The sequence below is a fragment of the Oryctolagus cuniculus genome, chromosome 1, assembly GCF_051225735.1.
Source record: "Oryctolagus cuniculus isolate XC-2025 breed Fujian yellow rabbit chromosome 1, ASM5122573v1, whole genome shotgun sequence".
Taxonomy (NCBI): Eukaryota; Metazoa; Chordata; class Mammalia; order Lagomorpha; family Leporidae; genus Oryctolagus; species Oryctolagus cuniculus.
The window spans coordinates 238,169,676-238,195,204 of NC_142867.1; the positions used below are offsets into that span (position 1 = coordinate 238,169,676).

General features: G+C 53.1%; 1 protein-coding gene across 15 annotated transcripts in view; it reads left to right on the forward strand.

The window, feature by feature from the left end:
* EHMT1 (euchromatic histone lysine methyltransferase 1) overlaps nucleotides 1–25,529 on the forward strand; it is a 186,711-nt gene that overhangs the window by 122,446 nt on the left and 38,736 nt on the right. For all 15 annotated transcript variants that reach the window (XM_051838869.3, XM_051838872.3, XM_051838871.3 and 12 more), the window contains 6 exons: nucleotides 860–1,005; nucleotides 11,743–11,886; nucleotides 12,862–13,088; nucleotides 14,049–14,222; nucleotides 15,217–15,299; nucleotides 16,329–16,435. In XM_051838869.3, coding sequence (XP_051694829.1) covers nucleotides 860–1,005; nucleotides 11,743–11,886; nucleotides 12,862–13,088; nucleotides 14,049–14,222; nucleotides 15,217–15,299; nucleotides 16,329–16,435 — 881 coding nt within the window. The remainder of the gene's footprint in view (nucleotides 1–859; nucleotides 1,006–11,742; nucleotides 11,887–12,861; nucleotides 13,089–14,048; nucleotides 14,223–15,216; nucleotides 15,300–16,328; nucleotides 16,436–25,529) is intronic.

The window sequence follows — 25,529 nt, forward strand, 5'->3', positions numbered from 1 at the left end:
TACCCAGTGCTTGCCCCAGCAGTGAACTTTTGGAAAAGAAGACGAGAGTGAATGATTTTTAGTCAAGAGAGGTAATGATTAGTGCTTGATGCATTGATTCACCTTATGTTTCTGCTTGGACTATTTGCATGAGAGAGAACTCGAAAGGCTCTGGCTTCTTTGGGAAACAACAGTGTCTATGACTACTCAGACCCCAGGGGTCTTTCTGGCTGGTCCCAGCCTCTCTCCCCACTCAGCGCTCTGCCTTTGCCAGCTCTGCAGCTCTCCAGCGGGGCCGGGCCAGGCTGGGATATGGGCCTGTGCTCCTGTGTCGGCCGTGGTCTTCGCTGAGAGAAAACGTTAACGTTTTATCCTCCTGCTGACTTTTCTCTCAGTTTCCTCACTCTTCCATCCTGTAGATTAGTACATGCTTTCTTTGGACTGTGGGAGTAGGTGAATATCATTCTAAATAATAAACAAACCATCATTAAAATCTTCCAAATTGTTTTTGCTTTTGTTTGCTGGCTGTCATTCTAAAACCAAGAGAAGAAAACAAAGGCTTAGCATGTGATGGTTTTTGTGTGAAAATCCACAGATTGCGGTGTTGCTGTTGAAGGTTCGGTCTCTCCCTGTTGAGACTGGCGCGTGTGCTGTGAGATGGATGCATGTGTGATCTTTGTGCCTGGCAGGGGCAGAGACACAGATGTCCGTTACGATGCTCTGACGGTATCGTCTGAGACTGAAGGGCCGACTGCCTCTGTCACACGCCCGCGGCTGTCTCCTTGCATGTGAGGTGGCTGCCGACTAGGATTGGTTGCTTTCTGGTTGGCCCTTTTGAGATCAGGATTTCATGAGCTGATGCATGTCTGTGTGACTTTAGGGCTGGCCAACGGTCCAGATGCGCTGGAGACAGATGGCCTCCAGGAAGTACCCCTCTGCAGCTGCAGGATGGAGACCCCCAAGAGCCGCGAGATCACCACCCTGGCCAACAGCCAGTGCATGGCTACCGAAAGTGTGGACCACGAAGTAAGACATTTACTTTCGTTTCAGCAATGTGGAACCTACCAGTGCCCCCAGAGCACAGCCTTTTCCACTCAGCTACAGGCCTGTAGCTCCCGCTCTCTGCGGGTGATTGCAGGAGCAGGCATCCTGAGCAGACTGCTCAAACCAGCAAGCAAACGCCAGCAGCAAACAAGCGGGGATGTCAGAATCATAGCCGAGAGGAAGGCTGTGTGGACTTCTCCTGCAATGACACTGTCACAAGGTTGTCCTACCTTGCTGGGCAGAGGGGAACGGATTCTGCCCAGGCTTGACGGACACCAGGGTGGGGTGGAGGTGAGCGTTGGTACCACAAGTAGGCAGTCATCATGACTCAGTCTGGATGTCACGGCCTCCAACTCCACTCCTTCCCAAGAGCCCAGAGGGAGTTTCATTTTCTGAGAATTCTTCCAGTTTTTTTTTTTTTTTTTAAAGTGGAGAGATACTCAGAAATCTTATATTTTCTGATTTATTCCTCAAATGTTCATGATGCCTGGGGCTCAGACTGGGGGCTGAGAACTCAGTCTGGGTCTCCCAAGCAGACGGCAGGAATCTGACCACTGGGGCCCTCACTGCTGCCTCCGTGGGTATTAGCGAGAGCTAGAGTCAGGAGCCAGAGCCAAGTATGGAACCTGGGCCTGCCGATGTGAAACACCAGCTTCTTAGGTGCCTGCACCCACTCTCCAGTTGTGTCTTTCTTTTTCTTTTCTTTTCTCTTCTTTTCTTTTCTTTTCTTTCTTTCTTTCTTTTTTTTTTTTTTTTTTTTTTTTTACAGGGAGAGTTAGACAGTGAGAGAGAGAGAGAGAGACAGTCTTCCTTTTTCTGTTGGTTCACCTCCCAAGTGGCCACTACAGCTGGCACACTGCATCAGGAACCAGGCACCTCCTCCCGGTTTCCCATGTGGGTACAGGGCCCAAGCACTTGGGCCATCCTCCACTGACCTCCCGGGCCACAGCAGAGAGATGGACTGGAAGAGGGGCAACTGGGACAGAATCCGGCGCCCTGACCGGGACTAGTACCTGGTGTGCTGGCGCCGCAGGTGGAGGATTAGCCAAGTGAGCTGCAGCGCCAGCCTCTCCAGTTGTTTCTAACATGATTTCTTTCAGCAGTTGAGCCTTGTGGCTTGGCTGGCGGCAGCTTGTTGGCGTGGGGCCTCTGTTCTCTGGGGGAGAAGAGGTCAGCACGCCAGGTAGCCCTGTGGGTCTGTGTACTGCCTGATGGCTGCCAGGCTATCATTGCAGTGTGGTTTCCATTTTCACCAAGGACAATCCTATGCCTTTAGTCTAAGTTGTAGAAATAAGTGAAAAAAAAAAAATTTTTTTTTTTGACAGGCAGAGTGGACAGTGAGAGAGAGAGACAGAGAGAAAGGTCTTCCTTTTTGCCGTTGGTTCACCCTGCAATGGCCGCCGCAGCTGGCGCACCGCGCTGATCCGAAGCCAGGAGCCAGGTGCTTATCCTGGTCTCCCATGGGGTGCAGGGCCCAAGCACTTGGGCCATCCTCCACTGCACTCCCGGGCCACAGCAGAGAGCTAGCCTGGAAGAGGGGCAACCGGGACAGAATCCAGCGCCCCGACCGGGACTAGAACCTGGTGTGCCAGCGCCGCAAGGTGGAGGATTAGCCTAGTGAGCCGTGGCGCTGGCCAAAATAAGTGAAATACTAAAAACTCCCCCAACGTTTGCTGTGTGTCGGACACCATCTGAGGACCCTCCACATGCAGCTCCAACAGTCATCACTCACAGTTCCACAAGTGAGGGCAGAGACCCAGCGGTGTGTCCACATCACTGATTTCCTGAGGGTGGGTCATCAGGCACAGCAGTGGCAGAAGGGGTCGGTGGCGCACTCCTGCACAGCTGTTGGCAGAGCCGATGCTGGTTCAGCAGAGGTGGTCAGGCCGGAATTGTAGTTTCTACAACATTCCCAGTTTTTGCTGGTCCAGGGATCGTGCTTTAGAAACCCCTGTTCCTCTCCTTGTATTCTCTTTTATTTATTTATTTTTTCAAAGAGCTAATTTATTTTTGAAAGGCATAGTTACAGAGTGAGGAGAGAAAGAGATCTTCCACTCCTGGTTCACTGACCAGATGACTGCACCAGCTGGGGCTGGGCCATCCTCCACTTGGGCCAACTCTTGGACCATCCTCTGCTGCTTTCCCAGGCCATTAGCTGGGAGCTGGATTGGAAGTGGAGCAGCTGGGACTTGAGCCAGAGCCCATATGACATGCTGGGACTGCAGGCAGTAGCTCAACCCACTGCACCACAGCATCGACCCCTCACATTCTTCTTTTTAACACAGGAATAGGGGAGGTATAATGAAGAAATTGTCAGTTTGAAATTTAGTTCACCTCTGATTTTTATGTCCGTGTTTTTCCGAACTTCTAGCCTAGGTACCTCCCCAGGGTAAGAAACCCGTCTGTGTGCAGTTTAGCTCGGGGTGGCTGGTGGTGTTGGGTTCTTACCCCAGGCACAGTCTCCTACAGGCTTCTCATGGGATTGTTTCTCACCTCTGAAGCTTTGTCACTGTCGCACACAGCCTGCTTCCTTTGAAAATACCCTTCCATGGTGAAAACACAGGGAGCACAGTTTCACATTACTGTGTCCCCTCTGTCACTGGACTGGTGTCACTTAGGGTGCTGTTGTGTCTCTAGCAAAAAAGAAAGGCCCTGGTGTTTGAGAAGTCGGGAGGTCGTTGTCATCCCACATCAGCGTTTGATGGCTCTGTTCCTGACTCTGGTTTCCTGCCAATTTAGACCCTGGGAAGTAGCAGTGACGGCTAAGGACTGGGATACCTGCAACCCACATGGGAGACCTGGACTCAGTTCCTGACCTGGCTTCAGCCTGGCCCTGCCCTGGCTGTTGTGGGAGCCTGCAGTGGGAACGCTGTCTCTCTGTCTCTGTCTGTCAGATCATTTGCAAAGAAAGAGAAAGGGAAAAAAGAGTATTTCCTCACTTCACACAATGGATTTTCACATGTAAAAAATAGTATTTTCTCACTATTATGTATGCTTAAACCATATTTGAATACCTGTGTCACCATTTTTCATTTTTTTACTCTGTTTGGATGCAGACAAGTTCCATGTCATGTTTGTTGCTGTGTCTTAACATCTCCTGTGTCTTTTACGCAGCCTGTTCTGTGCCTGGGCAGGTGCAGAGACACATGCGTCCCTTACGACCTACTGGTGGTGAGCCTCTGAGGCCACCGTTCTTGTAGCTGTAGTATATTCTGGGCTACACCTTTTTCCCATCTCCCATGCTGTTCACCAGGTCTGATTCTGGATTTAGTGATAGCTTTTTCATGCTCTTTCTGCGCTCCCTGTAGTTCCTCATCCAGAAATTTGATCTGTAGGTGTGAGTGTCTTCAAGTGCTGAAGATGTTTATGGTGGGGCTCATCACAGCAAGGGTGCTGCTCAGGAGTAGGACTTGGTTGGCACCAGTGTGCCTTGTTCAGCAGCCTTGTGCCTGGAGGCTTAGTATCCTCACCTGAGTCCTGCTGTCCTCCTGTGGCGACTGCAAGAATTCCTGGTGCACAGGCACTTCCCCTCCTCTGTTAGGGCTGTGGGGTGCCTCAGAGTTCTGGTTCCTTTGTGAGGGGCAGCGTGCATGGCTGCTCGTCCTCTTTTCAGAATAAGGAACCTGTTCTCTGTGACCTCCGTGGGGAGAAGTGGGCTTGCTTTTGCTTCTGCTTCCTCTCCCACCTCCCCTTCTCCCTGGAGCGTTTTTAGGAACTCACGTGCTTTTGTTGTATTCAGCGTATTATTAATGAGCTGCTTTTGTTTAAAGTTAAACACAGATCCAGAAAATCATACCAAATAAATGTTGGGCTTAATGAGTTGTGGTCCTGGCGGGCTCAGGTCAAGGGGCAGAGCTGTCTCTTCTCCCAGGCAGCCCTCCCTCCCCTGCCTCTGGAGATCACAGTGCCTGACACTCTGCCTGTCCTGAATCCTACATGCAGGTTGCAGTTCACCAGTCTCCTTTGCATTTCCTTTTTTTAAAAGATTTATTCATTTATTTGAACGGCAGAGATAGAAGGGGGGAGGGAGATGGAGAGAGACAGAGCTATCTTTCATCCGCTGGTTCACTTCCCAGTTGGCCACGATGTCCAGGTCTAGGCCAGGCTGAAGCCAGGTGCCAGGAGCTTCTTCCATGTGGGGACATCCGCTGCTGCTGCCCTAGACGCATTAGCAGGGACCTGGATCAGGAGTGGTGCAGCTGGGACTCGAAGCGGCATCTAAATGGGAAGCCAGCACCGCCGGCGTAGGCTAAGCCTTCTACATTACAGTGCCGGCCCCCAGATAAGTTCACTTTGAAAGTCTTCTGTTTTGTTTTCTGACGTGGTGACTGAGTGATGACCGCACCCTTTGGGACTCAAGCACCCTGAAGAGCAACAGGAGCCAGAGGCCATGATGAGTGCTGGGCCCCACACAGCCTGCCTGTGTGCTCCTGTGGTTGGTGGCTTTTCCCTGGTGGTGCTCAGCTGGAGGGGCCCTGGTGGTGCCCTCGAGCTGGGGTCATCTCAGCCCTCGGGTCTCACGCAGCCTCGTGCTGTGCTCCCAGAGCCGGTGTGGGTCTTGCCTGCATCTCTTCACAGCTGGTGGATTTGTCGTCAGTGCTCTCTGTGGCTTGGTCTTGCTGTCCGGTTGCTCCTTGTGTTTTGAGTGGGATTCCACATGGGTCTTGTCCTGTCTTGATGGTCAGCTTTCTTCTGTCCAGGCAGCCCTTGCTCAGTTGGCATCTTGGTCTTTGTGAGCCTGTTCTGTTGTGAGGCCTCATCTGCTCTTGGTGGAGGTCACTATGTGCAGTGTCCTGCAGCACCGTGAGCACCAGCACAGCCGCGAGCCTGCATCAGGGTTCGTGCCTGTCCTTCACATCTGTCCATTTGTGCCGCACACGGCTCGGAAGCTCCGTGGCCGCGACTTCCCAGTGCCGTCTCCATCATTGCTGGGCAGGGTCCCTGTGTGCCCTGCAGTCTGGTCTGTTGCTGACGTCGTGTCTCGGTGTTCTGTTGGTTAGTGTTTATATGCTTCCTCTCGTTCCATGCTTTGACTTTTTTTAAAAGATTTTTTACTTATTCGAAGGCAGAGTGGCAGAGAGAGAGATAGATTGTCCAGACATTGCTTCTCCCCGCAAATGACCATGTGTTGGGCTGGGCCAGACCGAAGCCAGGAGCCCCGTCCTGGTCTCTTAAGTTGAGCAGCAGGCGCCCAAGCACTTGGGTCCTGTTTTGCTGTTTCCCAGCATGCGTTAGCAGGGAGTGGGATTGAAAGTGGAGCAACTGGGACTCAAATAGCCCTCAATGGGATGCCAGTGTCACAAGTGGTGACTTAAGCCACTGTATTGTAACACTGGCCCCCAGATTGAAATTTTTAATAGAAAAAGGCTGTCTTGTTTTGGATAGAAATATTTATCTCAGTGTTGGCTTTTTCATTTGCATGCTTGTCTGATGCCTTCAGTGGTTGCCTTGGGGCACACGGTACAGATCTGCCTTTAGTTGATGCTGTTCATGTGAGAGCCCATCACATAACCACGGCTCATACCTTTCCTTGCATCTTTTCACATGGTATAATTTTATATGTGCTGAAGACCCACTGTGTGTTGCTGTTGCTGCTTTAAACAGTGACCATTTAATTAAATTTATTAAACAGGGCCCGGAGCTGTGGGTGTAGTGGGTAAAGCCACTGCCTCCAGTGGCGGCATCCCATATGGGTGTCAGTTTGAGTCCTGGCTGCTCCACTTGCGATCCAGCTCTCTGCTATGGCATGGGAAAGCAGAGGAAGATGGCCCAAGTCCTTGGGCCCCTGCACCCATGTGGATCTGCATCTGCCTCTCTGTAATTCTGCCTTTCACGTAAATAAATAAATCTTTTAAAAAATGTATTAACCCGAGTAGTCTTAACATTAATCTTAAGCTGTTGTTTTGTGTAGATAAAAAGTCTCATCTGTTACTATGTTCCTTGTACCTAGAAACCATCTATGAACTTTTTTGTTATTGTTAGCACAGTTTTGCTGGTGATGAATTACCTGAGCTTTTGTTTGAAAAATATCTCCTTTTACCTTAAATTTTGAAAGTGTTTGTGGACAAGAATTCTGGGTTGGTCATATTCTTTCCACTCAACATGAGCAGTGCAGCTCGGGCTCATCCTACAGTCTCCGAGCCGCCTGGAACTCTTGCTCTTTTCCTTTGCATGCGATGGCCTTTCCTTCTGGTGGCCTCCAAGGTTTTCCTGTGTCTGCTTTTTAGCAGTTTGAATTTTTGTGCCTACGTGTGATGTTTCTTTCTTTCTGTGTTATTGGTGTTTGTCCTGTTTAGGTCTCTCTGAGCTTTTGACATCTTGGGTGGACATCTGCTGTTTCTCAGGATGCCTCGGCCTCTTCAGCATGTCCTTTACGTCTCTTCTCTACCCCAGTCACTTGTGTAGTTGACTGTGTGGCATGATGGTCCTGCCCTCCGTGGCCCTGCTCTCATCTCTCTTTTGGTTTTAGGGCTGGAATGATTTATACACGTTGAATATCCTGTATCTAAGATCCTGGGGACCAAGGGTCTTTCAGATTTCTATTTTTTTTAAAGATTCATTTATTTATTTGAAAGTCAGTGTTACACAGAGAGAGGAGAGGGAGAAGGAGAGGGGAAGAGAGAGAGAGAGAGAAAGAGAAAGAGAGAGAGAGGGAGGTCTTCCCTCCGATGGTTCACTCCCCAATTGACTGCAATGGACGGAACTATGCTGATCTGAAGCCAGGAGGCAGGAGCTTCTTTTGGGTCTCTCACGTGGGTGCAGGGGCCCAAGGACTTGGGCCATCTTCTACTGGTTTCCCAAGCCATAGCAGAGAGCTGGATTGGAAGAGGAGCAGCCGTGCCTAGAACCTGTGCCCATATGGGATGCCGGCACTTCAGGCCAGGGCGTTAACCTGCTGCACCACAGCACCGGCCCCAGATTTCACATTTCTGTGAGATTTGGGAACATCTGCATAGACGTAATGAGTTCCCTTGGAAACTAGGTTCAAGTGTAGACATGCCTGCATCTGAGTTTCATGTGTGCCCTGTACACACAGCATTCTCCATGTGCCTTGTTTTCCCTGTAGCCTCTGAGTCACTGAGGCTGGGTATGGGATTTTCTACTTGTGTTCAGGCAGTTTTGCATTTGGGAGTTTTTTTAATTTCAGATTCTGAAATGGGGATGCTCACCCTATATTGACCTTTTATCAAAGTCACTAGGTCTTTTTTTTTTTTTTTTTTTTTTGACAGGCAGAGTGGACAGTGAGAGAGAGACAGAGAGAAAGGTCTTCCTTTGCCGTTGGTTCACTCTCCAATGGCCGCCGCGGCTGGCGCACTACACTGATCCGATGGCAGGAGCCAGGTGCTTCTCCTGGTCTCCCATGGGGTGCAGGGCCCAAGCACTTGGACCATCATCCACTGCACTCCCAGGCCACAGCAGAGAGCTGGCCTGGAAGAGGGGCAACCAGACAGACTCCGGCGCCCCAACCGGGACTAGAACCTGGTGTGCTGGCGCCGCAAGGTGGAGGATTAGCCTAGTGAGCCGCGGCGCCGGCCCAATTGTTTTCTTCTTCTTCTTCTTCTTCTTCTTCTTTTTTTTTTTTTTTTTTTAATATTTTGTTTGTTTATTTGAGGAGCAGAATTATAGACAGAGAAAGGGAGAGAAAGAGAAAGGTCTTCCATCTGCTGGTTCACTCCCCAAATGATGCCACAGCAGGTGCCTAGCTGATCCGGAAGCCAGGAGCTTCTTCCAGGTCTCTCGTGCGGGTGCAGGGCCCAAGGACTCGGGCCATCTTCCGCTGCTTTCCCAGGCCACAACAGAGAGGTGGATCGGAAGAGGAGCAGCTGGGACTCGAAGTGGCACCCATATGGGTTGCTGGTGCCACAGTTTTCGGAGGCTTAGCCCACTGTGCCACAGCTCTGGCCCTGATTGTTTTTCTTGTGGCTGTGGGTTCAGTGTCCTCGGGTGGAAGACTTCTCACCCTCAGTATGGAGGTGGGGGTGGGTGCTGTTCTGGCTGTTGCTGGATTTTATCTACATCTCTGTCCTCTTCCCACTAGAGCTCTGCATCACCCCCAGTTGAGCGTCACTGCTTTGCCTGACCTCATGCGGAGGCTCATGTTGTACAGCAGCTGTTTTCCAAGCCTTCCTATTTCACCCTTATCCTTTGGCTTGCCGTGTGCTGCTGCCTCTGAGGAGGGTGCCCTCCCTTCCCCACCCCTGCTGATAAGAGTGCTTTTGCTTATGGCTCGGTACTGGCTGCCTGGTGACGGGGTGATTTGCAGGTTCTGTGTACCTAGGCCTTGTCCTTCCAGCTCATTGCAAGAGAGCCCACCTCAGTGGTGTCGAGTAGTGTCTTAGGTCGAGGACTTTGGCTGTCCTTCCCCGGAGACAGAGGATGATCCTGCTGTTGTCCTCCCTTCTCCCGTCACAATGCGCCAGGCCATGGGGTTTGCTCTGCTTCCTGGCCACTTTTGTTCAGTCAGGGAGATGGGTCCTCATGAGCTTCCCACCAAGGAAGTAGAAATCTGAGGACCAGAGCTAGAGATGGGTGCTGACTGCCTGGGGCAGCTCCCAGGGTTTTGGCTTTGAGCAATCCAGTGGAAGCTTCAGCCGTGGTTCCTGTTGTGGCTTTCTGGAAGCACAGCCTGTAGTCTGGTGGTTTTGTAGTTGGCCGAGGCTCTTATTTGAAAGTAAGAGTTACACAGAGAGAACAGAGGCAAAGAGAGAGGTCTGTCATCTGCTGGCTCACTTCCCATTTGGCCGCAATGGCTGACGCTGCGCCAATCGAAGCCCGGAATCAGGAGCTTCTTCTGGGTCTCCCACGTGGGTGCAGGGGCCAAGGACTTGGGCCATCTTCTACTGCTTTCCCAGGCCACAGCAGAGAGCTGGATCAAAAGTGGAACAGCCGTGTCTGAAACCAGCACCCATATGGGATGTTGGTGCTTCAGGCCAGGGCGTTAACCTGCTACGCCACTGCAGCGGCCCCACTCCAAGCCTTCTGACCATAGAGGAGGCTGTCTCCCACTCTGCCCTCTCTGGGGCAACATCACCTGGCGGCTGTCACTCCTGCGCCTCAGGACCTCAATGTGTCGCCGCCCAAGGTGCTCATAGTGGCTCCTCCTCACCTTGAAAGAGCTGCTCTCTGCTGTCATTCAGACCTGCTTTGGGTGTCTCCCGTGGTTTCTTGTTGATCCCTGTACTGCGCGCCCCTCAGGAGCTGTAGACAGGCAGGGCTGAGCTGGAGTGTGTGCACAGCTGAGCCAGGTGTGTGTGTGTGTGTGTGTGCGCGCGCCTTCCTTTCCATCCCTGCTTGTTTCATTTTCCTTGAAGTTAATAATTACTTCCTTTTTATCCTTTGATTCCCCTGTGCTTGTTCACAGTGTGCTCCCCCACTGGCAGCATTGCACGTTTGTGTGGGGAGTGTCAGACATCCTGCTCTGCGCCTGTCCTGGGCTGTCTTGCAGTACATCTCTGGGAAAGGTGTGTGGGAGACCAGAGACGCGGCTTCTCGCCAGGCCTGTCTGTCTGGGTGTGTGCTCTCCTGTCCCTCAACACCATCTCTGCATTCCTTATAATTCTTTCGTTGTCGCTGTCTGGCTGCTGTCTGGTTTTTACCTTGGCGCCCCAACCGGGACTAGAACTCAGAGTACTGGCACTGCAGGTGGAGGATTAGCCTAGTGAGTCGCAGCGCCGGCTGACATTTAGCATTTTTTATGATTATGTGAATAATTCGGGGGTCACTCTAAAACAAATCAGATAAAATACTTACACAAAAAAGTATAAACCAGCTCTTTTTCCAAAACACAGGCAAAATCATTATTAACATTTTTTATTGCCCAGGGAGGGCTCATGGCCTGGCTCACTGAGGTGCTGGCAGTGTCCTTACAATGCTCCTGGTGACCCTGACAGGGCCCGTGTGGGTGGACAGGGTGGCTGCTGCTGTGTTGTAGTGGTGCATCCCTCCAGGTGCCCGTGTGGTGCTCCTCAGTCCCGTCTTCAGGTGGTGTCCTCGGAAGTCTGCGGCAGTAATTTTCCTAGCTCCTTTTTTCCAGATTGCTTGGGGCTTCGGCTTCTGCAGGTGCCACAGCTGCAACAGAACTGTTTCTCTGGGTGCCAGGAAGCCTACACAGTTCCTCATGTGTTTTGGGAGCACCCGTAGTTCTCTTGGGTCACCGGTCACTCTGTTCTCTGCTTGTGTACTGTTGCACTAGCTGTTCTCTTACTGGGTGTTTGCTGGTAGCCAGTCGATCATTGCAGAACAGCAGCCCCTGGGATGTCTCTACTCCCCACCCCAAGCAGCCTTGTTCCACCTCTGTGCACATCGTGGGTCCCTCAGGCAGACCCAATAGTCTCTAAGTCTCTGCTTCTCACATCTCAGCTGTGACCCCCGGGACAGGGTGCTCTGACTGCCCTGGCTGCTGGAGGCTCACTGTGCTGTTCCCAGTGCTGGCCTGTGACGGCCTGGGCTTCCTTGCCCCATGCACGTCCATTTCCTCTGCTGCCCACCCAAGACCCCTTCATTTCTGCCCACTCCTGTCTCCCTGAACGTGGTCATGTGACTGTCATTTTCTGCAGGCTGTGCGGAAGACCTTGGCTTCCTGCCCCAGTGCTGGCAGGTGCCCTGCACACGCTCATGGACCTGGCCTGCTTTGCCGGGCACCCCTTATGAGCTCCCATCACTGAGCACTGGGGTCCTGCAGCAGGGCTGTCACTGACCTCTTGTGTTTTCTGCCTGCAGCTGGGCCGCTGCACAAACAGCGTGGTGAAGTACGAGCTGATGCGCCCGTCCAACAAGGCGCCACTCTTGGTGCTGTGTGAAGACCACCGGGGCCGCATGGTAAAGCACCAGTGCTGTCCTGGCTGCGGCTACTTCTGCACGGCGGTAAGAGTCTGGCCTGGCCAGGGCCTCGCATGTCCTCTGCCTGGGCCCCTGTCTAGTCATGGGCACCTGCTCTTGGCTGCATCTGCCCTGCTGCAGCAGACATGTCCCATCCGGGGCTGCAGCACCTCACGATCCCCTCTCCAGCTACTGAGCTCATCCTAGACTGATTCCTTTGTCCCAGTTCCCTCCTGCCTGCTTGGGAGCCTTTGGCTTTCAGAGGTGACTGGGACTGTGGAGCCTGGGCACCATCCATCCCCATGACAGGACTGTGAACCTCCGGTCCACACACAGGGCACTTTCTCTTAAGGAGAGCCGTGGCTTCTGCCCTTGGCTGCCCTTCTTCTGCTGACTGAGGGTTGCCCGGGCCCCTGAGGATGGGCTCCTCCCTTGTAGCATGCTCCTGTGCGAGTGTCCACATGGATGAGTGCTCCCTTTGCCTGCAGCCTCAGGTGCCTACAGGCACCCTCCAGCCCCTTTGTGGACCTGGGCTTAGGACGTCCCCTCTGGAACTTCTCTCTGGACTTCACACCTAGGTGCCCCTCCCTGTCTTTAGCTTCTGTTATAAAAAACAGAAGCTGCTTCTCCATGTCATTGTCCCTGACTTTCTGCAGGAACACCGGTCCCTCCTGTGGTTTGCCTGAAACAAAGCACACATCTGGGGCATCTCTGTCCTCCTGACCTTCCTGTCTCATCAGCCCTCAGAGAATGGGCCCTTGTCTCTTGTTCAGAATGGCCAGAGAGCTTGTTGGCAGAGCAGGGCTGGGGCACGCACCCGGTGGCTCTGCCCAGCCTCAGCCTCAGCTTCTGCTTCAAGGTTGGGCCTGCGTTGGCTGCTTTGCCAACCCTGGGACCTCCTCCCAACACTGATGCTGGTCTGGGCAGGACTGGACTTCCTCTCCAAGCCCCTGCCAGGGTCACTCATGCATTCGGTCCACTGGGTTATTCTAAAATGATGTCTCTTCTTACTGTTTTTAGGGTAATTTCATGGAATGTCAGCCCGAAAGCAGCATCTCTCATCGTTTCCACAAAGACTGTGCCTCTCGCGTCAACAATGCCAGCTACTGTCCCCACTGCGGGGAGGACACCTCCAAGGCCAAAGAGGTGACAATAGCCAAGGCAGACACAACCTCCACCGTGACACTGGCCCCTGGGCAAGAGAAGAACTCAGCAGCAGAAGGCAGGGCAGACACCACTACGGGCAGGTACAGGGCCATTGGCCGAGCTTTCCCGTTTGTCTGAAAGTGTGGCTGCCTTTCCTTGTTAGTTGATTTATGCTGTTATCCGAAAGCCACCAACTCTGAACCTTGTTGAGATTGCTGACATTCAAGAAACACCGAAGTTTGTTGGTAGCCAATCTCTTTCAGTTTGGTTTCTTAGATTCATTCATTTGCTTATTTTTGAACCAAGTTTCACACTACCCTGGCTGATGCAGCTGTATAGTGTTTCTGTCTCTAGAACAGCCCCCAGAGGTACCTGTGCACGTCTGGTCCATGAGTGCCAGCTTCCACTGAGTTACCTGGCAGTAAGGTTTGAGGGCCCCAAATGAAGACAGGAAACAGCAATCTTAGAAGAGATGGAAATATTCTTATTGGACACATACCTTTGTCTTCTTGAAAGTCCGGGAGAGAGTGCTGAACAAACAGAGGTGCAGGTGTCAGGTGCCCCACTCCCTGCTGGACAACAAAGTGATGAAAGAGATTCAGTACAATCTGTAGACTGTCTAACAGAACAAGCGCCTTTGGAAATATCACACTGAAGGTCACTTAAAACACTCCCAGTCTGGATGTACCCAGTTACAGACTGGAACAGCTCTATTTTCTTCATGTGAACCTCTGGCCTCCTGCACCTGACCCCAGTCCCGTGAGTGTCCTTTGTGGGGAGTGGGCAGTGGCCCCAGTAGATCCAGCCTAAAGCTCCCTCAGAAGACAGATCGGAGCACATGGCCCGAAGTGATGCGGACACTGAGTGAAGTTGTGAGCACATGTGATGAGGAATCTGATTACGAATCCTGGCCTGGCACATGCAGGGGCTGGGAGGGCAGGGAGTTGAGGGAGTAGGCAGGCATTCTCCTCAGAAGAGCCGCGTGCTCTAGAGGTCAGCGTAACCTGGGTCTCTGTTCACTGTCTGAAATTGAACGTGTCGCTGCTTTCCTCCCCTGAAAGCACTGTGGGACCGCTGCTGTCAGAGGATGACAAGCCGCAGAGCGCAGCTGCCCCAGCCGCCGAAGGCGTTGACCCCACAGGAGCCGGCGGGCTCGCGAGGCCCACCTCCGGGCTTTGCCAGGGACCCGGGAAGGAAACCCTGGAAAGTGCGCTGATTGCACTCGACTCGGAAAAGTAAGAGCAGGGCTGCGTGCCCAGAGGTTTCCCGGGGCACCTGTGACTGTGTTCCCCACATTCTGCTTGCAGCTGGGGTCGTGCTGTCCATCAGAACACCTCGCCAGTGTTCATGCGATATTGTGAGAGTGTTGCTAGTTTTTGTCCTTGTTACACCGTGACCAAAAGGAGACAACTCTGAAGTCTGGCGGTCTGAGATTTCACAGACATAGGCCCATTTGCATTTGGGCTGTGGCCCCTGTCCCCTGGCTGGGCAGTGCAAGGGTTGGGTCAAGAGACCCCTCAGTCTTCCAAACACAGCTCGCCCGCTTCTGGCCCCATGAGGCCTGGGGCAGCTTTGCCTTCCTTAGTGACGTGCATGGGGTCACAGCCAGGGGACACAGGCGCACTCTGGTGTTGGCAAGTCCGTCCCCAGTGCTTCCTCAGCAGGTGGCTTCTCCCGTCCCTCCTGTCCATCCACCTCAGGGCCGTTCTTTCAGTGACTGTTGTGTCCATTGCTGCCCACGATCCCTGCACACTGACCGGGGCCTGCACTATTCCTGCCTGCCCTTTGACTGTCAGCTTAGTTTTTGACTGACACAGCAAAAGTGCCTGTGTTCCCACTCTGCCCGCCCTGTATGCTCATTGCAGCTAGAGGATGACCAGTGCACATAGTGTGACAAGGGTCAGCTCCCACTCAAGATGGGCCCCACATGCCGTTGTGCTGAGCATATCTCAGCAGTCCTCAAGGCCTCTGGGACCTCATTCCACTTGCCGGAGGTTCCTGTGTGCCATGGTTGCTTCTGACAACAGTGGGGGGCACTCAGGTGCCATGAGCCAGACACAGTTGTTTATTTTTGTTGTTGTTACCATGAGATCCCCAACACTGGCAGGGTTGGTGCCCTTGACTCTGAGGAATTGGTAGGTAGTGGTCACCCGGGCCCTTGAGCTCCCAGCTTCTTTCTCATGTGCGAGACATGGAGCCCAGCTGACTCTGTGCTGTGCTTTCCTGCAGACCCAAGAAGCTGCGCTTCCACCCAAAGCAGCTGTACTTCTCCGCCAGGCAAGGGGAGCTGCAGAAAGTGCTCCTCATGCTGGGTGAGTAGCAGTGCCGCGCACACGCGGGCCTCTGCTGGGACTCACATGGGACCAGGGTGGTCAGGGACTGGGCTGCCCACTGGTGTACAACCTGCTGCTGGGCTGGCATTGGAAACATTCCCTATGCATCTTTTAATGCCTGGAAAGGAATTAGAGATGGGGTTATTCAATCAAGCGGAAATATAGAGGCTACAAAAAGTGAGATGAGCGTGGCAGGGCCTGGAGTGGGGGCAGTCGTGGTGTAAACAAAGGCCAGATTTGGAGCCCATTGCTGAGTCGTGTTTTATGACAGACAGCCCTGTTGTTTTAAATTCCCCGCACCCAGAAGCCTGCTTTCCAGACCCTTCCTGGTGCCGATTTGATCTCTGATCTCATAACTCTAGGCTTCAGTTCTGATGTTTGTCTTCCCTGGGTTGAAAAGGGTGATTTTATGTCTTTTACTTCACAGTACCTCACGAAAGATGCTAAACCGTTTTGTTCTTTAAAAAACATCCTCGATGTCTTGTTCTGTGTGAGCGCCTGTGGTTGGCTCTGCCTCCTGCAAGTCCCGTCTTACCCTCTGAGCAGATGCAGCACTGTCTCTGTTCAGATGTGGATGACCAGTATGGCCATTTTATTCATTTTCCTCCTGGATTTTGCACGGTGCAAAGGTGGTGCCCTTGCTGAATGTCCATCCAGGGCCTTGCTCCCGCCCCACAGAGGGTGACTACTCTCAGGTCATTTTGCCCTTGCTGGTGCCTCAAGGGGCATGGGGCTACTTTTAACCAGGAGTGATAGAAACATAGAAAAAAACCAAGAAATTGGAAGCATCCCAGGGTTTGAGGAGGGGTGTGAGATCATTTCTGATGGACAGAGCTGCCTGCAAAGGTCTACCTAGAGCTGAGCTGGGTGCCTGGGCACTCACCTGAGGGCCTGATCCTGTTACCAGAGTTGCTGTTGATCTTGACGCATCCATTTGGTCCTTCGTGACTGCCTGAGTGGTGGTGTGGCTGTCTCAGAAGTAAGTAGTTAAATCGTGTTTGTTCACAGTTGATGGAATCGACCCCAACTTCAAAATGGAGCACCAGAGTAAGCGGTCCCCACTGCATGCCGCGGCAGAGGCTGGCCACGTGGACATCTGCCACATGCTCGTTCAGGTTTGGCCTTGGCTGTCCCCGAGCCTCTTGTCCGTCCTCTGTCTGGGTAGAACTGTTCCCTATTCGTGGTTTTCACTGGGGAAAAGTCAGGTAGTGCTGTGAGCCTGAGAGGGAAACCCATACTTGTGTCAGGGTGCTTCCATGTGTGCCACCCCCTCTGAAGATAGCGTGCTGTTTTTCTAAGGTTTTCTAACGTTCAGGCTGCAGATCTCATTTTAGTACTTGCTGGATTGCCACCATGGAAGGGGAGGGAGCAGCCCAAAGACAGACACTTCTGCTTCCCCAGCCCTGATTGTCAGTTGTCTCATTAGGTCTCCTGATTTAAGTCAGAATTTCTGGTAATTATTTGATTATGTAAATACTTTCTTTTTTTTCTTAATTTTCATTTTATTTGAAAGAAATCTTGTATTTGCTGGTTTACTCTATAGTTGCCCACAACAACCAGGACAGGGGCAAGCCAAAGCCAGGAACCTGGAACATGAGTAGCGGGGACCTAAGTACTTGAGCCATCACCCACTGCCTCACAGGTGTGCATTGGCAGGGAGCTGGATCAGAAGTGGAGCAGTCAGGACTTGAGCCAGCCCTTTCTCCACGGGGTGTGGGCATCCTACATCCCCTGTAAGTGCTTTCTGAGCCGAGCTGCGTCATCCTCGACGGCTTGTTCTGTGTGAGCGCCTGTGGTTGGCTCTGCCTCTGCAAGTCCCGTCTTACCCTCTGAGCAGATGCAGCACTGTCTCTGCTCAGATGTGGATGCTGTGGTACCAGCTCTTGTGTTGCCGCCCCTGGACCTCGTGTCCCCAGTCCTGCATTCAGTTCCCGTCTCCTGGATGCCACATTTTAAGTCCATTTCAGTCTAACTTTTCGTTGTTCTGATGTTACCTACCCTTTGTTTCTAGAACCTTCAGGAACTTTCCTTTAACCCCATTGGTTCAAAGTCCCACCTCAACGTAGCATAGACCCTCCGATCCCTTGGGCTTGTGACTTGCACACTCAGTGTCGGCGTCCTGGCAGGTGTTCCCATGACTGCTCTGAAAAGGGCCTCCTGGAGTCTTTGGCTGGGTCTGCTGTTCGACCTTGCTGAGGTCCATCTTGATGCACTTTTTTTTTTTTTTTTTTTGACAGGCAGAGTGGATAGTGAGAGAGAGAGACAGAGAGAAAGGTCTTCCTTTTGCCATTGGTTCACCCTCCAATGGCCGCCGCGGCCAGCGCTGCCGAAGGCAGGAGCCAGGTGCTTCTCCTGGTCTCCCATGGGGTGCAGGGCCCAAGTACTTGGGCCATCCTCCACTGCACTCCCTGGCCACAGCAGAGAGCTGGCCTGGAAGAGGGGCAACCGGGACAGAATCCAGCGCCCCGACTGGGACTAAAACCTGGTGTGCCGGCGCCGCTAGGTGGAGGATTAGCCTAGTGAGCCGCAGCGCCGGCCCGTCTTGATGCACTTTTAGGAGGTGTTTTCAACTTTACCTTCCAGCTCCGTGGGAATTCTTACTCTGCACTGAGTGTCTCTTCCTGCCCCCTGGTGGTTCTGTTGTCAGACACCAGGGGTGCACGTCTCAGTGGCAACCAGAGCCTTAGCCTTAGGCCAGAGGAGAGCTGCATTTTCCTGGGACAGGTAAAGGGGACAGTGAGACTGGAGCGTTCCCTAAAGAGGTTTCCTTCCTGGGAAGCAGTTTGGGAGGGGTTTTGTACCACGTGGGCGAGGCGTGTCCAGGCTTGCTTCGTGAGGTTCAGAGCCCCTGATTTCCTTGACCATGGTGCTTGTTGAAGGGCAGCCTACCTGCTGCCTCCTTTGATAAACATTGTGCAGAGTAAACTGAGTCATGCTCCACTCCAGTTCCTGAACCCCCTTGCCTAGATCCCACCCTCGTTGCAAGTCCCCCCTGCAGCCTTCCCCTTCTCCTAGGGTAAGGGAGGGAAGCCATTCTTCTGTCACTGTGTCCTGCTGAACAGGGGGGCTGCCCTCCTCCAGGTTCCAGGAAAGCAACATGCATGCTGCAACATCAGGGTGTGTCTTGGTTGAGCAGGAGCAGCTGTCAAGGCTGTTGGCAATGAGGCAGGGTATCGAGATGTGTGCCTGTCATCGTTGGCTTTAGGCCTGCACTGCTCACAGGGGTTCTTCCTGGAGGGTCAGGGGAGGTTCAGGAGCCTTCTTCACTCAGCTCTGGGGAATCCAGAGTTGTCCTGTCTTGTCATTGAAGAGAAGGAGGAGGGTGAGCAGTCCCATGTCTCGTCCAGTCCTAACCAGATGGCATCTTTCAGGTCTTAAGGGTAGCCCCATCTCCTGGTCTCCGTGGAGGCCTCAGCTCCCTGCTTGTGGGTGGGGTCTATCTCAGTGGATGAGGGCTGGTTGCTGTTTGCAGCTGGGTGGAGAGCAGCCACCACCTGCCCTGATGGCATCCGTGTCTCATGGCTCTCTGAGCAGGCTGAGAGGCAACCACGGTGGGCAGGGTCTGACCCCACAACTCAAACTGACCAGGACCTAAAGTTCTGTTGGGGCTGCTGTAACTCGGGTGAGTCGTGGATGAGAGCTTCCACCAGTTTTCTTGAGTTTTCTGAAGGTTTGGCTCAGGGCACCCTCAGGGTCTGATTGCCTCTCTCCATCCTTCCAGGCAACTACAGTACAGGCAGCAGGCAGTTTCCAACCTAGCTCTAAAGCCTGGAACACTGCAGACCCCTCCTGTCACATAACTGCCATCCCGTGTCACTGGCCACTCCTGGGCCGACCGGGTCTAAGCTGATTTCATAGGTTTGCAGGGGCTTCTCCAGCCTTTTCAGTTGGGTGGAGGAAGACTCTGGCCCCCCATGAAGGAGCTGTAAGCGTGGGGGTGTTCAGATTACCCCGGGGCTGTGTTGTGACTGTGAGGCCCACTGTCCACCCTCTTTGGCCAGCGGGGTGCAGCAGGCCTGGTCTGCATCGGGTTTCTATGTCATCGATCAATCCCTTTCCCTGGCTTTCGCATCTTAAGCAGCCAGTTGTATACCTTTGCTGTAACAACTGGGTCAGGCGCACGCCTTGCGACTCCAGTGTAGTTTCTGTGTGATCTACACTTCTCTGTCATTTCTTTTGGTAGTTTTTATCCCCAGAGTTACTCAAGCTTGGAAACCTTCTCGCTAGGCTCCCTGAGTCTCCCTAGGAGCCCTGAGGCTCCCCTGCTGAAGGCATGTTAGGTTCCCCAGGGCACTGGGATTCTTCCTCTCAGTTCTGCCCTCCCGCAACCATGTCGGCTTTGCCATGCCTCTTGTGGCTTCAGAGTCCCTCCTGGTGTCCTCTGTGGTATATACAGCTGCCTGTTTGCTGTACAGCCTGTAGCATCCTGATTGCCTGGCTGTTAGCATTTGGGCATCCTCTCTCTCGGGAGCTGGCCATGGGCATCGACCTCTGAGATGGTACACCTGGAGCAGGTACAGGATATGAAAGTCTTTCCTGCCCCCATTTCCAGTGCCCTCGCCAGTGCTGTCATTTCTGCCTTTTGTGCAGACACCTAGAGAGTGACTCTGAGCTTCCCAGTGGCATGCCCTGCCCTGCACTGACCACTTACCCCCTGCTGCCGTCACAGTCCACATGTCCTCTGCCTTCAGCCCTTCCCTGCCTCGGACACCAGGACTGGCGCTGCAAGGGTGTTCCTGTGCTTGGGTCCTGAGACACTGGCAGTAGCAGGGCAGGTTCAGGGGCTGCCAGGGTAGTAGAGTGATGTTCCGATACCCAGCCATCATCAACTGATTCTGCCCTTTTGGATTCAAAACATTTGCTGCTTGGTATGAAGTCCAGGCAGTTAAAATTGGGTTTTCTGTTTCTCTAATCAGCAGACACATGGCTGGCACTGCCCTTAGCAGGACACTGTATCTAAACTTCTAGAAAAGTAAGCCCCCATGCATTTTATTTATTTGAAAGGTGGAGTTAGAGAGAGGGAGAGGGAGAGGTAGAGAGAGGGAGGGAGGGAGTTAGGGGGAGAGAGAGGGAGAGGCAGAGAGAGATCTCCCATCTGCTGGTTTGCTCTCCAGATGGTCACAATGCCTGTGGCTGGGACAGGCCCAGGCCAGGAGCCTGGAACTCCATTTGCTTTCCCACATGGGTGACAGGGGCCCAAGTACCTGGGCCATCTTCCACTGCCTTCTGAGATGCACTTGAACTGGGGCTCATTTGGGACGTCGGCTTTGCAGGTGGTGGCTTGGCCCACTGTGCCACAATACAGGTAGGCAAATCCCATCAGTGTGTCCTCAGTTGGGACACAGCCAAGTCACAAGTTGCCCACCTGTGATCTTGGGGCAAGCTCTGTTGTCCTTTTGTGGTTAGAAATCCTGGACATTTCACAGTCTCTCTAGATATTTGTGTTTTTTCTTTTGGTACTTTGTATTCTCCCTTTGTCAGATAATTGATTTTTTATTTTTATTTATTTATTTAGAGAGAGAGAGAAAGCAGACAGGTAGAGTTCACCTGTGCTGGTTCACTACCCAGATGGCCAGGACTAGCTTGTGACCAACGCCTGGGCCTGGGAACTCAATCCAGGTTCTCCCACTTAGATGCCAGCAACTCAGTGACCTGAGCCATCCCCACTGCCTCGAAGGGTCTGCATTAGTAGGAAGCTGGAACAGAACCGAGGCACTCTGATGTAGATGCAGGCGTCTGAATGGCTGCACACCTGCTCTTGGTTACAGCTATAGTGGTGGTATCAAGAGCCCCCTTTGAGGATCTGGTGATAAGAAGGTCACAGACACATCAGGCCTGTTCCCCCTCAGGCCTCAACTCAAGATTCCCTGAGAAGGATGGGGGAGTTTAATCCTTGTAGTGGAACAGTCTGTCCATACTGCAGTTTCTGGTGATGTTTCAATTCTTCCTATTCAAAAACAGATATCTTTGGGTACTCAGGGTCCAAGACAATGCAAAAGAATGCATTCTTTAGGTATAAGATGGCAAAAATTTGCCATTCCCAGGTGGATTGATCATCAGGGTTTAGGGATTGGGTGTCAGGGCATGAATGCTCTGACTGCTTCATTCATGGACCCCAGGTCCTGCACACACTGGTGTTAATCTGACTGGGTTTTTAAATAGGTGATGTAGGCGCTTACAAGGAGGTCTCCAGGCCTGGTCATCCCTGCCTGGGGTATCTGTTTAAGATGGGTCAGTTCTAGCTGTTGCCATAGGTCTCAGAGGACAGTGCTTAGCCCCAGGCCAGCTTCCATTCTGCTTATTGTTATATTTGCAGGTCAGCAAGACAGCTCCGTCCTCCTGGGTGCACCTAGGCTAAAATTTCTTCTGGAATGGCTTCAGGACCCTCAGAGCCCTGTGGAAGAGCCATGGATTCTGCCCCTGGCTCTATGGACGTTCATTCCTACCTGTCCTTGACTTCAGCAGCACCCAGTTTAGTGAGGGATTCTTTCCAGTGACTGGGACACTCAGTGACACACCAGCATGAGGCCCACTCTGGAGCACGCATCCTAGGTCACAGCTCGGAAGTCTCTCTGTCTCTTTCCTTGGCATGCCTTTGGCATTACTTCTTCTCAGATAGAGCTCTTTCTCGTTAGTATGGGGGAGGGGTCCCTCAATGTTGACCAGAAACCCAGTGTTTTCCCCGTCTTGTCTTCAAGGCAACCAGGGTCTCCTTGGGGGAGGTTGGGATTTTATCCCAAGGAGTTAACTAGGTAGCCCCAACCCTTTTAGTCTTCTGCAAGGCCTTGGGCTTGCGCTGAGCCCTCCCCCTCTAGGAATGGCCAGGACCCCTGTTTCCCATGGTCCCGCCTGCTTGCAGTGTGCACACAGGTTGGGCCCTGAGTTGGCTGGCACTCTGTTGTTGGTCCCAGATTACCTGGAGCAGACTGGAGAGCAGCAGCCAGCGACACTGCCTTTCTGTACCCCTTATGTTCTGCACACCTGGTTTGTTGGAAAGTGTCAAGACACCACCTGCACTGAGAGGCTGATAACCACATTCTGAACCTTTCTCCAGAGCCCTGTGAGGAAGGAAGTGTGTGTTTAGAGCAGCCTGACGCCCAGGGTCAGATCCTGGGGAGTCTCCCTGCTGCGTCTCTCTTAGCCCTGGCTTGAAGGTCTGCTTGCTCTTCGCCTCCCCTTAGAGGTCCTTTCGTGCTGTGGGTCCCAGTCTGGGACTGCGGTTGCCGCTGGTTCTTGCCCAGCCCTTGCATTGGTTAATTGGTTGATTGCAGCTGCTTGTCACGCTTCTCCCTGGCCTTTGCTGGCACAGTTGACTTTTCCTCTGCAATCGGGATGAGCGTCGGGTTTAAATATCTGCCCAGGAAGAGGGGTTGTGAGCTGTAAAAGTCCCCCCGTCAGTGACAGGAATTCCTCAGGGTTGCTCTCACGCCTTTCATGTGGACATAACTGAGGTGGTGAATGACGTTTGTTGAAGCTGGTCCTCACTGGAGCCTGATGGTGGTGACGTACCTGTCCCAGGCTTAGAGCTTGTCCCACACTAGGTTGTGCTGGGCGTCGCTGGCAGAGGTGGCTGTGGTGCTTCCGAGCTCTTCCTTTTCGCATTGAGGGGCTTTCAGAGGACTGGACGTTATTTCTCCTTCTACCTTCCTCTTCCTCCTGGACCACACGGAGAACCAGATGATTAGGACAATGCAGAGGACTGCACCTCCCAGCAAGGTGAGGACGGGAGCCACCAAAGACGTTCGACCAAGCCCAGCCACAGTGTGGCAACCTGGCAACTGGACCTGCCTATGGAGGGTGAACACACAAATAAAAACAGATATTCCACACACGTTCCAGAAAGCTGTGGGGAGATGAAGCATGGCCGCGACAGAGCCGCTAGCAGTGCCTGGCTCTGTTGTGTGTCTTCACTGGTCAGGCCTCCTGGATGGTTTCTCACTGTGAGCTGAGAGGCAGGCTTGCCTCAGGGCTGCAGCTCCTGAGCCCATGGCCCTGCCAAAGAACCAGTTCCATCATGAGCACCCTCAGAGCATGCCACAAGAACCACATCCGCCCAGGACGGAGCGACACGCAGCTGTGGCTGGGGCACTGGTGAGCGGCTGGCTGGGGAGGGGCAGGCACTGCTGATGGGCTGCCACATTAGACGGACCCGATCTTCTCCAGAGCAGTGGGTTTTCAGTCTGCAAGTTGCTGGATGGCTCTCAGAATGCGCAGAGGAGGTGCGTTTTCCTGTCATCCCTGTAGAGGTCTCTACAGGGTCCCACACCTGTGACAGGAGGAAGAACAAGTAGCCCAGACCAACAGGTGAACTCTGCACGGATGCTGCACAGGTCTCAGACCACAGAGCACAGCGTGTTTGCCTCCGGATCTGGCAAGGCCGTCTCCCTAGCCCCTGATTCTTGCCCGACAGTGCACTCTTCTCCTGGCTTTCATTCTTTTCAACTCTTAGACACTTACCAGATGGCAGTACCAAATTACTCCCTGATATCATGGGGCGCAGGACAGAAAGGGAGCCACGTGGTCACACCCTCTTCCATCTGAGGCTCAGCAACTCAGGACTGCTAGTCCCCAAATGCAACCTATGCTAGTGGGATGGAGCCCAGCTGCCACTACCAGCTGCTCCTCCACACCCAGCCACACTGATCCAGGCTGGGGATGCTCCCATCCAGGTCACCTCCTGTGTTGCAAACCCAAATGCCGTTTGCTTAGGGTGTCACCAGATAACCAGCCTCAGTTCTTCATCTGCTCAGAACCCTGCGGCTGCCCCTCCCCGAGGCAGAGCATCAGCGTTGCAGTGAGCGGAGTTCAGCCGGCGTCTTGCAGGGTTGCGGCTTTGTCTGCAGTGATCTAGCACTGATGCAGTGAAGCACACCAGCTTTCCTGCCGTGGCCTGACCGACAGGCGCAGGCGGGTTTAAGGTTCTTCGCCCATGTCCCAGTGCTCGCTGCTACTGCCCCACCCCCCGCAATCTAAATCCTGTACTTGCAGTTACAAAAAGACCTGAACATGTTTAGTGGAACCAGTGTGATCCCCAGAACACTGCACCTGCTGGGGTGACCCTCACGGTTATGTCGCCCCGTGAGGCTGTGCTCTCAGCACTGGGAAAGAGCCTCAGGAAGTGTAGTTCTGCTTTTAACCTTTATGCCAGCTGAGCTATGCATTAGGAATTCTTTTGTGTTTAGCTGCTTTTAGTCAAAAAGCCAAAGCCCCAAAAAGCTAAATGTGTGCATGCATGGGTCCGAGGTCCAGTCTTACAGCCACCAGGTTTCCTGATGTGGCACAGGTGTGGTGGTTGTTTGGGGAAAGTGGTATTACGGAGGCACAGGTGTGCTCTGCTCTGGTCACCTGTGGCTCTGGTGAGGTACAAGCAGGATACACCCCAGGCATTCCACTAGACCTCCAGTGCTCAGTAGCCACACAGACCAGGGCCACTGCCCTGTGTGACACAGGTGGAGAACTTCCCAGAGCGTGGTCCTGTGGTGGCCAACCTGGCGTTAGCCCCAGCATTTTGTGAGCATTGGAGTTGTGGATGGTCAGGCTCCTGGGCATAGAGGCAGTGAGGGTCATTCACGGCCACACCCTGGTGTCTGCCTCCGAGCCCACCAGCCTCGTGAGTCTGTTGGGCTTCTCCCACCAACTCGGGTTGATTTTCCAGTATGTCCAGCCAGGCTCCACGCCTCTGCTGCTCCCACCTCCCTTGCTGCTGCCCCTTTACTCTCCGTGTCATTTTCTGGTGGTTTCTCCTGCTGGGTGTGGGTTCCTGAGAGCCGTGGGTTAGCTGACCCTTTGGCTGAGGGTGAGAGGCCATGATGCTGGCAGGATTTTCTGTTCGCCACAGAGCAGCACCCACTGCCCACTCCCTCCTGGAGTTTGGGACCTGGCCATCAGCTGCACTCACAGTGAGGGTCTGGGGAGCACAGGAGGCAGATCCCACAGGTTTCAGGACAAGTTTTCCCTGCTGTGTACACGCCTCTGGCTGATGTGAGGCCTGACTCCGACTTGCCCGACTACCTCAATCGTGGCTGCCTGCGCCTGATGTGCTCTTTGTTTGATTCTTCTGACTTTTACTTCTGTATCTTGACCTTCTTGGAGATTTTTTTACCTTATTCTTAGCACCCGTACGTTTTCCTGGATGAGGAGCAGTTTCTCTGGAGGCCAGGGTCCTGGGTTGCTGTGTGTGTCTGTGAGGGGCCTCTGCTTGTGTGAGTG